At 39.3% G+C, this 16,064-nt stretch overlaps 1 protein-coding gene across 1 annotated transcript; it reads right to left on the minus strand.

The window, feature by feature from the left end:
* Window positions 1-244: 244 nt before the first annotated feature.
* LOC310929231 (dnaJ homolog subfamily C member 11-like) lies at window positions 245-15,580 on the minus strand (the record flags this gene model as incomplete). The annotated part of the gene is made up of 16 exons (XM_083891952.1): window positions 15,476-15,580; window positions 12,729-12,858; window positions 12,560-12,633; window positions 12,343-12,444; window positions 10,411-10,539; window positions 10,170-10,292; window positions 9,676-9,749; window positions 9,375-9,564; window positions 9,106-9,191; window positions 8,030-8,146; window positions 7,776-7,931; window positions 5,247-5,316; window positions 4,902-4,959; window positions 2,327-2,469; window positions 318-447; window positions 245-264 (listed from the first exon to the last, which is right to left on the minus strand). The coding sequence occupies exons 1-16, from the start codon at window positions 15,548-15,550 to the stop codon at window positions 245-247; spliced, it is 1,677 nt and encodes a 558-aa protein (XP_083748078.1). The 5' UTR covers window positions 15,551-15,580.
* Window positions 15,581-16,064: the final 484 nt, after the last annotated feature.

Raw genomic sequence — 16,064 nt, forward strand, 5'->3', positions numbered from 1 at the left:
CTAGCCCTAGTCCCATTTATTATGTACTGTATTTCCTCTAAATGGGAACACCATTTACAAACCTGTGATAATAACTAGTGATTGAGACCATTAACTGCTCGGGAAAATATTTACTGTCTTTACAAATAAAAATTTGCAAATTTTCCCATTCAGACACAGTTATTTTGCAAGTAGCAGTATCGCCCCCTGGTGGCTAACTGCTCCTTCCATCCTGGGCTTCACATTTACAACCAGAAGTCCATTCTTAAATAAAGTCTGTGTCAGCTACAGGACAATAAGAACACTGGGATGTAAAGGTTCAGTGGATGTGCACTCACATTGCTTGGGTATCCGTAGAGGCTCAGTGTCTGCAGAGATGACCTGGTGCATCACACCTCTGAACTGGTACAGTAATTTTAGACTCTTTTCCTCTCCTACACATGGGTCGAAGAAGCCTGGCAACCCTGCCTGCACACAGAGGACACATTCATATGCAATAAGGCACATTGTCTTTAGTTCAGTTGGAGAATTCAAGGTGCAAAATGGTGTTGGATGAAGTCAAGGACTTTTCTAGTCCGTCCTCTCCTTTTTTAAAAAAAAACTCTACCATTCAAAACAACGTCAAAGAGAAACGCTCAAAACAACAAAACACAGCAAACAAAAGAGAGAAAAGGAAACATTTGAAAGACTCACTGAACAAAATCCTGTTATTCCAGTCCACCATTTTGTCCATCCTCTCTATAACTATAACTAAAATGTTTTGTTTAAACAGTGGTTAAAGCTTATTTAATGTTTTCACTACAACTACTTCACAAAATAGCTCCTTTGGTGATGCAGTTCTCACTAAAGGCTTTTTGAACACGGATATTCGTCTCAGATCGTGATGCAACGACGGCTTTGTAGCTTTTTGTGGTTTTTGTTCACAGAAGCTTTTTGTTTGCCTCGCCAGAAAAATTAAAAAGAATCTCTATCACGTTAACAACGTGAATCCAATTACTAAAATGTCCACTAATGTGATAATCAATTAATCAATTAATCAATTAATCAATTAATCAATCAATCAATCAATCAATTTATTTGATTTTGAAGCTTTCTGATTTTTAAGCTTCTCAAATGTGAATATTTTCTGGTTTCTTTGCTCCATATCACAAAGAAATCATTCAAACTGAATCATTTTCGTTTCGTGGACAAAAACAAGACAATCATCATGTCCAGGTTTGAGAAACACGTTCAAACTTTTGGACCAAACAAGTACTCAATAATCAGATTAATTGATTATTGATTCATTATAAACTGTGATCTAAACTATGAGATCATTGAACACATCATAAGCCGACAACATGATAAATCATCTCATCATAAAACATGATGTTTCATGTTATGAGTTCATTTAATGAACATATGTCAAACATTTCATGTTACGACTGTGCACTTGTATTGAAGACTGTGAACCTCATCCCTCAACAACACATGCTGCTTTATTTCTTGCACTACTATTATAAATACATTTAAACACAAGTTATTTGTATATTCTAAATACTGTACATTTTGAAGTTTTGATTTGCTGTATATTTTTGTTCGAGTTCATATTTTTCTACACATTTCAATCCTATGTATGTACTGTGTACATACAGCAGAATTAACAATAAAGCCTCTTGAATAACATGATTAATCTTTTTTTTTTTTTTTACTTTAATACGAATTAAAAGGATTAAAAATTAAAAGGAAAATTCTGTAGTGCTGGACAACTGACACGCAGCATGTGAAACGCAGTGATTTTATCTAATAAAAAAAAAAACTCCCCAAAAATATCTAAAAAATAATTCGAAAATGGTGTGTGGAGAATGGATACGATGAGGAAATTATAATCTGGTACACGGCAATTTCGTAGGAATCTCAAAAGTGGCATATCCATGTTTTGGGCCATGGTGAAAGCAGTTATAATAATATGTCATAATAATATAAAATATCAAGTTATAACACTAAGTATTATTATAATTAGTGAATCAACTTGACCAGGTTTGACCAAAGAACATAAAACACAGTAAATCATGATCAAATAGTAAAAGTTGTTTTGAAACTTTTCTCATTATTACATGATTTTTCAAAACTCTGAGCATGATTCGAACATTTTTGTCGTTGTCCAACAGCTCAAGAATCATTTAATGCTGGTCACATACAGTCACAGTCACACCCACACAGTCACACCCACACAGTCACACACACACACACACACACACACACACACACACACACACACACACACACACACACACACACACACACACACACACACACACACACACACACACACACACACACACACACACACACACAGTGAACAAACCTTGGAGGCTTCTGTGAGGATGAGTTTGGAGTCTTTGACCAGACACTGCAGAGGAACAGTGACATCGATCACCTTTGCTTTCTCCTGCTTCTGACTGGTGTCTGACACAAACTTTCCATACCAGGCGTTCAGAATGATCAAGCCTAGACGGTGAAAAAACATTTTTAATACGTTTGTAAAAGCATTGTCCACTTACAACACACATGTCAATTTCAAACTTCCGACAAAAGCAGTCCTGTTACTTACTGGGTGTGGCACGGTATGAATATCACCTTTCATTTCCTGTGATAATTTCTAAAACATATGCTTTAAAGTAGTATTTTTATTTGTGCACAGAAGACGTGGAAGAATTATTTTAGTAGTCTACATTTATTTTAGCTGGTGTCCGTAACCTTTAAAAGATTTATCGTCTGATAGCTTACAAACATGGAGGAAAAAGATAATCTAGTTACTGATAGGGCTGAACGACTTTGAACAAATATCTAATTGTGATTTTTTTTGACAGGAATTGATTCACGATATCAGGATGATGATCTTTCCCATGACTATTTTCATTAGAAAAGCACATTTAAAATGATTACTGTGTGATATGTGTGCATATCTGTGAGAAACAAAGATGTTCTCTTCAGTCTGTCTACCAAGAATCTAAAAAAAATATATAAATTAAAAAAAAAAAATTCTGTTAATTGCAATAATATCTTTAATTGCAATTATTTTGGTCAGGATACTCATGATGTAGACTTAAATTCGCCCGATTCCTGACATCAACAACAATAAAAATCACCTGAGTTTCATACTTAAAAACTGGTATAGTGAAATTAGGTTAAGATGGAGCGAGTGATAAGGTGACTCTAATCGGATTTTACTCCAAGTACCACCAGATGAAGCTCGCGTACCATTGGTGGTACTTGTACCACAGTTTGAGAACCATGGTTATAGCTCATGAGGTCATAAAATGACTGTAAAGATTCAAGCTCCCCCTTGTGGTACTTCAAAATAGATCTGTAACAAGCATTTTCAAGTCACCCACATGAAATATTTAGGATTTTCAACATTCACACAATTATCCCAATCCTGAAGATTCACCGTGATCAGCTCACTGCGAGTGTCTCATCGCTACCTGCGACTGTGTTGGTGTGAGATAAACAACACGATATCTGTCTCCTCAAATACTCACAAGCTCCCTCTACATTAATATCACATGAAATCCATTAGCACACCGATGTCACAGTTTTGATTTATGCAAGAGTGCACAGAACGAGCATGGCTCCTGTAAACACTAGAGCATGGAGATGAGCTGCATCATTATCTCTTGCGCGGTGGCGGATGATGTGGAGGATGATGTGGAGTTAGACTTAGCTAAACAGAATTCTGAAGCTACAGTTTACAGTACATTATAACGCTGTTGACAGCAACTATGAGAAATGTGTTGAAATTACATTTTTGGATTTCTACCAAGTTCTCACTGGCTGCAAATTAAAAAGATTCTCAGTTTCTCACCCTGGTGTAATGTCTGTGGGCGAGAGTGTGTGTGTGTGTGTGTGTCTGTAGTAGACTGTGAGTGCAATTTTTGATAAAAACCTGTCTTTGTGAGGACAATATGAGTTAGTTAGGATAAAGTTAGGATGAGGGTCGAGGGAATGCAATTATATCTGTGTCCTCACTACGAGTGCTTGTGTGTGTGTACATGTTTTTATATCTTTGTGGGGACCAACAAAAATGTACAAACCTTTCTTTGCAGGGACATTTTAACCTTGTGGTGACATTTTGTCTGGTCCCCATGACGTTAAACGTCCTTTTCAAGGTTAAGACCTGGTTTTAGGGTTAGGGTGAGGCGCTTATTTGTGATGGTTCGGGTTAGGGTAAGGGGCTAGGGAATGTATTATTTCTATGGTGTGTCCTCACTAAGACATAAAAAAAAGTTTGTGTGTGGGTATACATGTTTTTAAATCTTTGTGGGGACCAAAAATCATACAAACCTATCTTTTAGGGGGACATTTGTCTAGTCCCAAAAACATTAAAGGGCTTCTTCAGGGTTAAGACATGGTTTTAAGGTTAAGGTCAGATACTTATTTGTGATGGTTAAGGTTAGGGGCTAGGTAATGCATTATGTCTATGGTGTGTCCTCACTAAGCTATAAAAAGAAGTCTGTCTGTGTGTGTCTGTAATCGGCTGCGAGTGTGATTGAAACCTGTCTTTGTGAGGACAATCTGACAGTACGAGGACATATTAGCTGGTCCTCGCAGGGGCTTTTTAAGGAAGAAGACATAGTTTTAGACTTAAGGTTAGAGTTGAGTTAAGAGTTAGGATATAGTTAGTTAGTAAAAGTTAGGATAGGACTCTAGGGAATGCATTACATCTGTGCCCAAACCTATCTTTGTGGGGACATTTTAACCCCACAGCTTTAAAAGCAATTTCAGGGTTAAGATTGGTTTTAGGGTTACGGTTAGCGACTTATGGTTCAGATAAGGAGCTAGGGAATGTATTATGTCTATGGTGTGTGTCCTCACTAAGATATAAAAACAAGGTAGTGTAGTGTGTGTGTGTGTGTGTGTGTGTGTGTGTTTTCGCTCACCCATCTTGGATTCTTCTGCTTCTATGATTCTCCTCACAGACTCCTGCATCAGCACAACCTGCAGAGGAGCCCAGGGAGACGGAGGAGGAGGAGGAAATTGAAATAGAATAGGATCGGGGAGGAGAGGGGTTTTCAGACAAGATGAGGAGAGCTGAGCCTTGAAACAATGACAGCTCACATACACACTTGCACTCTGAATTACTCTGTGTGTGTGTGTGTGTGTGTGTGTGTGTGTGTGTGTGTGTGTGTGTGTGTGTGTGTGTGTGTGTGTGTGTGTGTGTGTGTGTGTGTGTGTGTGTGTGTGTGTGTGTGTGTGTGTGTGTGTGTGTGTGTGTGTGTGCTCACAGTCGACTCGGCCTCCTGCTTCTTCTTGGCGATGTCTGTGGCCGAGCTCTTCTTCTGCAGCTCCAGCTCTCTGAGAATCACGGAGACAGATAAAGCAGATATCAACCATTCACCCGCATTCAGGGATTCATTAGAGACACGAACAAAACTCCTCTAAGTATTAAGAACACACTCAAATTAAAAGCTGAGTGTCTGCCCTAATCGACGGGGGAAGATTAGGGAGAAATTGCTACTTGGTAAGGGAAAGTAAATCACTAGAAAAAAGGAACGTTATGTAAGAAATGTATTGTGTTACATAATAAAATGACCATGATGTGTTTTCAGAGATAAAGGAAATGTGTTCAAATGAAGTATTGAACCATGAATGCATACAGTTAGTCAAACAAATCAGCTTTTAGCCAATATTCATGTGTACAAACATCTTATTAGGTGTTGCAAATATGGCTGTAAATGTGTCACTAAATCATGCACAAATTTGCTCTTGTGGTGATTTATATTGTAATGTAGGTCTGTTTAAAAAGTGGTTCCCCATATAGAACTTTTGGGAAACATTGAACACATTAAAATTAACCAAATAAGCTCAATATTTATGCAAATAAAACTAATGAAGGATGAATGTGCATGACCAACGTGCAGAACCATGATTTAAATGTACTTCCTTGTTTCTGTGTTTCAGAAACTGTCTGGAAAACCAAAGAGAGTTTTGATTTTGAGGAGGAGGAAGCAACACAGTCCTACATTTTGATTTTTGTTGTCTGTTTTGAAAGCTAATGGCCCCAGTTACATTAACTCCTTTAACTCCAATCAGAACAGCGGTAAATGATTATGAAAACTAGCCCAGTACAAAGACTGGGAGTCTACTACTCTGACAAGGTGAGATGCTGAGGGAGGAACTGTAACATAGACTGTGGTCAAAAGTGGACATAATCTTCAAAGTTCGAAGGGTGGGTCTAACCAGGATGTAAGAATTTACTATATAGACACCAGGGGGTGATACCAACAAAGTCAGTTTGAATGGAAAATTATTCTACTTCTGAAGATTTAATGGTCTCAATAACTAGATTCAGGTCTACTTTAAAGGTCCCATATTATGCAAAATGAACTTTTTAATCATTTAAATCCTTATATTTAAGACTCTGGACGCCACAATGCGCTAAATTCCTGGAATTGTCATCTCGTGGAGCTCCGATTTGTCCGTAAAACACACGGGAGTGCTGGTGAGGGCAACGGTATCTGAAAACCGGAAGTCCACAAAGTCCAAGAAAAGTTATATTCTTGGCTCCACAGTGCAGCACAGAGTTCTACACAAACTTACAGCCGCAGAGGATTTATCTGTCCAGTGGATACATGTTATATATGACGCAATTGTGCCTGCTAGAGCCTGCAAATGATCCCTTTTCCAAATGCTAACTGTTGTTAGCTCCCAGTAGCCACTGTGGCTGATGTAATTTCCTGTCCCTTAAGTTTCATTTTACTTTTTTTAGGGGGGACCTCTATGGTGGACCTAAAGAGATACAACTAAACAGAGCGTTCTGAACAGGGCTGTTTTGGCAGGGTGATTGTACTGCTGTGGTGCTTCATCCTTATGGTATTTTGATCAAAGCATGTCACAGACATGTTCTTTAGAACACCAGGGAACTACTTGGAGAAATAGGGTATAATATGACCCTTTTAATAGACATCAGTTTAGTCAATTATGTTCCAATTAAGAGGAACATAAACGACAAAGAACGACACATGGGGTGCAATTCCAATTCCTTGCTTAACCCTCAATCTTAACCCTCAATCTCAAAAATGAGCGCTCCCGCTAGTGCAAGTGCTGTCCCGATTCTCAGAAAAATTAAGTTGAGGCCAAGTTTAAGGGCTGTATCGCCCTCAATATTGAGATTTTCTGAGACCACCCTTGGGAGCTAGGGCTACCCAGAATGCATTGTGTGTTTTCACATAAGAAAGATAGCGTCGAAAGCAGCGAAGCGAGTGCGCTACAAATTAAGTATTTTCTTTGTTAATAGAGATATAACAATTATGAAAACCATTGTATTATCTTAGTTTAGGCCCATATTATGGATTACTGACGTCATTGTTGCGTAACATTTTTTTTTATTTTACGATCTTTTGTCAATAGCCGGCCGGTGCAGACACGCAATCGTTTGCTTCAATAAGCCGTGGTGTGTGGTAACTGTCAGCTGAATATGTCCGTGGTTGTGGTATTTGTATGAGTATCATCTTATAACTAACTGACAACATAATAACTTGACTGAAATAAAATAATAAATAAATAATCGTGACGTAAATGTGTTCTTCTTCTTCTTTTTTGGAGTTGACAGACTGGACGAAGCAATCGCGTTATTCTGCCCCCCACAGTCTGAAGACGTATCTGCATTTAAGGGGTGTCCCATTTCTAAGTGACAAAATAACCCTCAACACTTGGTTTTGAGGGCCAGTTAAGATAAGGGTTGAGCTTGAGGGTTAAGATTGAGGGTTAAGATAGGAATTGGAATTGGCCCATGGTCTCTGAGTTGTACTCACTGCTTCTTCTGTGCTTTTGTGAACGGTAAGATAATCAGTCTGTGGACGGCCACGTAGACCAGGAGCGGTCCTGCTGTAGCGTAGAAGACAGCACTCGGCAGCAGCTGATCCGTCAGGTGGACTGGAAACAGGTACGTTTGATTGGCGCGCGCCAACCTGCATGGAAACACCAGCGGGCAGAGAATCGCACATGCATGAGATAATCAGTGGGACACAGATTGAGACCGAGATCATATGTGGGGGCTGGTCAGTACTTGATCTTGAGCGTGACTCCCTGTGGGACGCCGACGCTGACGGTGGCTGACAGGACACTGTGTCTGCTGATCCTCCTCTCTGCTCCGTACTCCACCACAGTACCGAACCAGCCTGTCCTGGAGCGACAGGGACACAGAGGTGAAGAGATGGAGCTGAGCAATTACTGAAGACAATAACACAGGCAGAGTGGGACAGAGTAAATTAAACAGTCAATACAAGTGGATTAAAAATGTTTGGGGCCCAAATGTGTTTCCAATGGCACTTTGAACAACTTAAATTGCATTGGGTGTTTTATAGCTTTGAGATGACTTACTTTTATACATTTCCACCATGTTATGTAGCTGCGTACGGATTTTCATAAGCTGCTTATGTCCTGTCATTACTATTTCCCCATCTGTGGAAACCAGTCAGTTTTATGACTGAAGAGACTCAATTCAGTAATGTTTGGCTTTTAAAGTGATCATTTGAATAGCCAATATAGAAAGTGGGTCATATAGAGAAAGTCCTGGTATAACTAAGAGCCTTTCTGATTTCTCCAGGTGCTAATTGGACACTCTAAATTGAAATTGTAGATGTGAGAGTGAATGGTTGTTCTTCTCTGCAGGATTGCTCTACGTTGGATTGGAGAAAAATACAAACTCCACATAGAAAAACTTGTGGTCAAAACAGTAACTGATGCAGTGACCAGCCTACTATGATCACAAATGTGATTTTCCCTCCAAAACTGCTGCTCACTGGATATTTGATAATTTCCTGACCATTCTCTCAAGAGGGTTGGGTTTCCAAATCTCATTCAGATCAACAGTTTCTGAAATACAGTGCCTCTCTTTCTCTGCAAAACATTCAAAGTCACTTAAATCTCTTTTCTTCTTCGTACTGATGCTCAGTTTGAACTTCAGCAGGTTGTCTTCACTGTGTTAACGTGCCTAAATGCACTGAGTTGCTGCCTTATGATTGGCTGATAAGATATTTGCATTAAAATGCACCTAATACAGTGGCTGGTGAGGTTAATCTCTCATCTCTCTTAAAACCAGCTGGTTTAAAAATAAGTCCTTTTTCCAACAGACAGACATACTTGACAGAGCCTTTAACTTTAGTCTGGTCTTCATCCTGGAACTTGTACTGGTAACTCATCATCATATAGGAGTGAGCCACACCCAGCTGGAGTCCAACAGATGCATATATTGTGTAAAAGAAAAAGAAAAACAACAACAACAGAAGCACACAAGGTTAGGTACAGCTATTTTCAGTACTAGTACAGAGTGTATTCATCATAAAGAGACAGCCAGTAGCAGCGTGTATGCATCCCTGTCAACATTTCCTGGTGAAAGTGTTTGTGTGTACCTGCAGAGACAAAGTAAAGTGGCTGCTCTTTGTGTCTCGGACCAGGCTGGTGGTCATGGCGCTATTGGGCCCCCAGCGCCACTGGAGGTAACCCATGGTGTTCTGGTCCAGGTGTCGCGCCGTCATCAGAGAGCAGGTGGGACGCAGACCTCGAGGAGAGAACTGCAAACCACACTGGGCCGTCATGAAACTGTGCAGGAAATGACGAGCGGGATTAAAACGAGACTAAAGTCGAGAGGAGAGCATTGTGTTTAAATACAGGGTGTATTTTTGTTTCAAATGTCAAACAGTTGGACCTTACCACCGCGGAGTAACGTTGCGAAACACCTTTAACCCGATGAGTGGCCCCAGTATATCTCCTGCACCAAACTCCACCTGCAGAGACAAATGCAGTGCTGTCCTGACTTTTCTGTTTTCTGTTGCTTATCCAGAACAGGGTCGCGGGGACAGCGGTCTCTACATTCGTCTCAAGCAGCTTTCCCGGGGGGGCACCAAGAGTTCCCAGGCCAGCCGAGAGATATGATATATCAGCATGTCCTAGATCTGCTGCAGGGCCTCATTCCGGTTTGGACATGCACGAAATATGTGACCTAATCTTACAGTTGAACAAAAGCACAACCCTGGTTTTCTTAAACCTGGAGTGGAACCTTCTAGTTCATATCCAAAAAAAATATCTGCTGAGAAGAAGATCTATTAACCCAGGTTTATTCAAGACGTGTGCAGGTCATACAAAAGCCCTTTTCCACTTTCTGTGTGGGCAAAAGCAAAAGACAGTATCGAAAACACAGCATTTACCTCTCCCCAGCCCTTTGCTGATGTAACCCTTCGAACGGTCATGTTAATGTTGCCCCCTCCAGTTCCATTGTGTGTGGAGAGTGAACCAGACAGCACGGCTGTGTCAGAGTTTGTCAGAGGAGCCTGAAGCAAGGAAGACAAACCGGTGTCAGATAAAAGACAAACACAACAGTGATTCTGGCTCAGGAACAGCATGTAGTTGTGTGGAAGGCAGATGCTGAGCCAGTGTGTTCTGCTGTACCTCGATGGACTGAGAAATGTGCATCTTATTGATCTCAATATGAGGAAAGCCTCCTCCTGGCAACTCTTCAAAGTCCTCATCGTAGCGGTCAAACAGGTCTGTTGCATCCACACCGACACTGATGGTGCCCTGAAAGATGTGGGAATGATGCAAAGAGATTAAAAGAATGAATTAAGAGAGAAGGAATAAGGTGTGGGGCATGATGTGGTAAATTAAGTTGAGAAATTAATAGAATAATAACAGTTCTTACTGTATATACTGCTACTACTACTACTACCATCACCACTACCACTACTACAACCACCACTACTGCTACTTCTATTTTTACTTCTACTTTTACCGCTACTACCACGGACGCTGTCTTCCAGTTACAAAACTAACTCCCATTGTAAAGCCTCAGAATTTGCAATCTGACCAGCGCCATTGCAGTTTTTGGATGTTCACAGATGTAACCTTGGATATTGGACGATATCAGCTGTCAGTCACACTGTTCACATCACGTTCTATTGAAGGTCCTGAAACTACCTATTGAGACCATTTATTCTGCAGGAAAATGTTTAGCGATGTTATAAATCATGTTGAAATAGTAGGCATGTTTTAGACTTGGGGTGAATTCCAATTCCTTGCTTAACCCTCAATCTTAACCCTCAATCTCAAAAATGCGCGCTCCCTCTAGTGCAAGTGCTGTCCCGATTCTCAGAAAAATTAAGAAGTTTAAGGGCTGTATCGCCCTCAATATTGAGATTTTCCGAGACCACCCTTGGGAGCAAGGGCTACCCAGAATGCTTTGCCGAAAGCAGCGAAATAAGTATGCTACAAATTAAGTATTTCCTTTGTTAATAGAGATATAAAATTGATGAAAACCATTGTATTATCTAAGTTTAGGCCCATATTATGGATTACTTACGTCATTGTTGCGTAACATTTATTTTTATTTTACGATCTTTTGTCAATAGCCGGTCGGTGCGCACAAGCGATCGTTTGCTATGGTTTACTTTTCAATAAGCCGTGGTGTGTGGTAACTGTCAGCTGAATATGTCCGTGGTTGTGGTATTTGTATGAGTATCAACTTATAACTAACTGACAACCTAATAACTTGACTGACAAACGGATCTTAATAAATCGTGACGTAAATGTGTTCTTCTTATTCTTTTTTGGAGTTGACAGACTGGACGCAGCTTTCGCGTTATTCTGCCCCCCACAGTCTGAAGACGTATCTGCATTTAAGTGTCCCATTTCTAAGTGACAAAATAACCCTCAACACTTGGTTTTGAGGCCAGTTAAAATTAAGGGTTGAGCTTGAGGGTTAAGATAGGAATTGGAATTGACCCTTAGTCTATAGACTTCCATTCAACCTGAACTCTCTCCCCCTGGTGGCTATTCAATGAACTCTAGCTTCCTGCTGTGAATACTATCCACTATGGTAGGAATAAGTGACAACTAGTGATGAAACTGCAGATTCCAACAAACGAAGGAACAACTCCACCCACCCCTCCCCTGGCCTTCACATACCAGAGAGGATGTCATTATCCTTCGTTGACATCGTAAGCTCTCACTTCAAAATGCAGGCTCTGGCTGGTTTGTCTGTTCATGCTACTGTAGAAACAGTGCAGACTTAAGTCTTGACTATAAGGCTTATTCTGGGACACCTGATAGATTAGCTGGTAGACCTGGGGCCCCTGCACACACCCTATTTCGAGTACACCTTTGGTCCTTTGCTTCCATGCTTCTCTGTCCTATCTAATAAAGGCAAAAAAAAGCCTCATAAATCTTTAAGAAAGGTAAGTATATTAATTTTCAACCTATAAACCTGGCTTAATGCTACACACTGGATGTTTAAGTTGTGATTTTTTTTTTATATCTGAACAAATAAATACAGTTAAAGAAGTGATGGTGACACAGGACTGTGATGCAGATGTGAACGACAAAAACCTTTGGGTTGGTTCTTTGCTGCAGTCTCCTCTCCTCTCGTTCCCTCTGCAGCCTTTCATACTCCTCTCGGATTTCTGCTGGAGTTCTCTTCCTCTCCACCACCTACACAACATCGTCACCACAAGATAATTGTTGATGAAAATACATTAACGGTGTAATGTGTACAACGTGGCGATGAAACCACTCGACTGGGGAACAAAGAGGAGGGAATACACACCTCCCAGCCTTCCACCTCAAGGCCTTTCTTCCCAAAGAGATCATAGATGGCTCTGGAGTGATCATCACTCAGCACTGACGAGAAACACAGAAGTCGCTGTTAACTTATTTGTCTTTTTGCATGAAATGATGATTAAAACATTGATCCAAATCATTTGGATTCCATTTACCTTCATACGCTTGTCGCACCTCGTTGAAAAGCTGCTGAGCTTGACTTTTCAGTTCTGGGTTTCGATGTTTGTCAGGGTGGTAGAGCATACACAGCCTCCGATACGACGCCTTTAGCTCCTCTAATGTAGCCTGTAATTACAGATGGGTCAGCTTTCACTCCAGCAGGACTGCAACCAGCAATTATTGTCATTACTGGTTAATCTACCATGTGCTTTAGAGATTAATTGATTGACTTTTTGGTTTGTAAAAGGTTTTCAAATTGCTTGGGGTTTGTATAGCAACAGCAGTGCAGTTCAGACTGTGAAATATCTAATGTAGAAATAAAGTTAAGTTATTATTCAGTTAAATTAATCATTTTTTAATAAATCTACTGAGACATTTAGCTGCCCCTGTAGATAATAAAGTAAATATAGTATAAAATAAAGCATTATTATCGAGCCGTTTGAAACAGGACATAACAAATATATGAGCCTTCAAATTGACCCAGCTTGAGATGAACACTTCAAAACCCCAGACTGCAGAAAACTATGATAAACAGAACTTCCAATACTTTTTAAGTTATCTGGAACTGGAAAGCAACTACAAATTGTGGCTTATAGCTGTTTATGTTCATCAAGCCAGTAAAAATATCAAAATTCTGGGGGAGTAAGTAAATACTCAAGGTTGTGATTAGGGCTGCAACTAACAATTATTTTCATAATCGATTAATCTCTTGGATATTTTCAAGATTAATCGAGTACTTGTTTGTTCCGTAAAATGGCAGAAAATGTTGAAAAATGTTGATGTTTATCAAAGCTTGAAAAAACACTCAAGCCAATTAATGAATTATAATTAATTATGAAAATAGAAAACAGACATAACTTGACAATGATTGATTTAGTAATCAATTAATCAAATAATTGTTGCAGCCCTAGTTGAGATATTGGATATCAGAAACAAAAAGTGATATCTAGCCACCTGTTACGGGGGACACTGGGAACAATGAAGTCCCTTAATAATTCAGAGAAGTCGCACGTCCTTTAGCCCTGACCAAACTTTAACGTGTGCTTCAGCAGCCTCATGCTTCCTCGCTCAAGTGTGGCTGGTGCTATAGGCTTGACTTGTTTTGATTTATATATTTGCAGTGTGACTGTAGTTTGTGTTTGTTGGTGGAGAAAAGAAGATCAGTCTTGATTGGCTTTATTGTGACATTGCACCTGTTTTAAATATTGTGAAGAGACAAGTATTATTTTGTTAATGCTATTAAAATGAACTAAATTTATATCACCCTGTCACTTCTTGCACTACACAGGAGAGACCCCCCCTCCTGCTGTTAAAAAGGTTAAAAAGAGTAACTTTAACACAGTGTACACTTTAAATGAGCTACTTCATACATTTATTTTGTAGAGATTTAGACCTGTTATTTTATACATGTAAGGTTTAATTTAAGTAATAGTACTGTTACTTGACTTCATATTCCTTTCACCTCTGGTCTCCACAACCATACTGCAGACAATTACAGCAAAAAAAATGTTGACTGAGCGATTTGTTTCCTGGTGTTTTGAAAGATAAGATAAGACACGTTGAGAAAAGCTGAAATTAGATAAGTTGAGATAAGATAAAATGAAATAAGTTGAGAGAAAAGTTGATAAGGCAGTGTTGAGCAATCCTAGTCCTGAGGAGCCACTGCCATGCAGGGGTTTTGATTAGTTTCCCTGCTTCAGCACAATGACCAATCTATTCGAATCAGGTGTGCTGAAGAAGGGAAACTAATCTAAACCCTGCATGGCAGTGGCTCCTCAGGACCAGGATTGACAAACCCTGAGATAAGGTGAGATAAGATCAAATAAGTTGAAATAAGATACCAAGATAAGGGCAAATATCTGGAGATTAAACATGATATTCCTTTCGACCACAAGGAAATTTGCTGTGTTAAATTAACACAGACAGTAAAGTCTATAGTAAAGTGTATATATAAAGGTAAACATATATATCAAAAGAAATTGCATGTTAGAAATAATACATGCTAAAGAATATATTCAGTAAACATGCCTTTTTTATGTAAATAAATGTAATATTTGAAGACCTCATTCCTCATTGGTTAAACTGTTCATGTTTTAAAAGCATAACTTTTTTTAGTTATGTTTTAAAACGTTTTGAATAGTACATTATAAGGCTGCAATGATTATTTTGGTCAGTTTCGATTCACATTTGTCACCTTCTTAATGTGGATATTTTCTGGTTTCCATATCAAATAAATCATTCAAACTGAATCATCTTTGGGTTTGTGGACAAAACAAGACATTTGAGAACATCATCATTTCCAGGTTTGGTCAACACTGATCAGAATGTTTCAACATTTTCTGGTATTTACGGGCCTAACAAGTAATTGACAGATGAATAGATGAAAATAATCTTTAGTAGCCATTACACAGTGGTCAGTCCAGCTCAGGCCCCTCCTGGTGACCTGAGGAGAACATGTCCGTAGGTCCAGACCTTGTATCTTTGCTTATATTCATTTTTAAAACACTTTTCCTGCATCGCCTTATATAATCGACATGTTTAAACACATGTGTGTGTCCATGTCTCTCTGCAGAGAAGCCGGTGTTCTGAGTGTCAGCCTCCTGATGTTACTGATGGAGAAAACCTCTATTCAGACACAACGGTGATGATTTACCGGGTAAGTGTCACTTTGTGATCGGAAGTCACGACAGAACAAAGAACAAACACTCGCCAATGCATAGCGAACACAACAAAACAAACGTACCTCTTTCCTGACGTTCAGCAGAGAGTAATAATCCTGGTTGTTGGACTCGAAATCATCATCTAAGGACGCCGCCATGTTCGCCTTTGGTCAAGTCCCGCCCACTCCTCCAGTTTCTCAGTTTCCCGGAACCTCATTGGTCAGCGGTTTCCAGGAGCGGAAGTTGCGTTTATCGCCCTCTGTTGGTCAGGCGTGTTTATCAGTGTATAAAAAAAAACCCAGCAAGAAAATGTCTTCTTTTTCTTTATTTATCTGTATCTGTACACACTAAATAACACTTATTTATTATTATTATTATTTAACATGGTTTCCACACAACTCTCAATGATAATGCAAGTTTAGAATACAAATAGAGACAGTATGGACCATAATTTGCTGAAAATAATAAAACAATTTATAAACTTGTAACTAATAACAATATTACATTAAAATCTATTTTACTATTTTATTACAGGGCTTGATTTTAATTCACTTTTTAAACATGTGCTGTTATTAATGTATGATTTTAGGTTGTTAGATGACCTTCTTCTTATTATTATTATTATAAGCACCGTTAATTCTAACAACTTGTAACCTACTCACCAAAAATATC

This window comes from Microchirus variegatus (assembly GCF_963457635.1).
Source record: "Microchirus variegatus genome assembly, chromosome: 7".
Lineage (NCBI taxonomy): Eukaryota > Metazoa > Chordata > Actinopteri > Pleuronectiformes > Soleidae > Microchirus > Microchirus variegatus.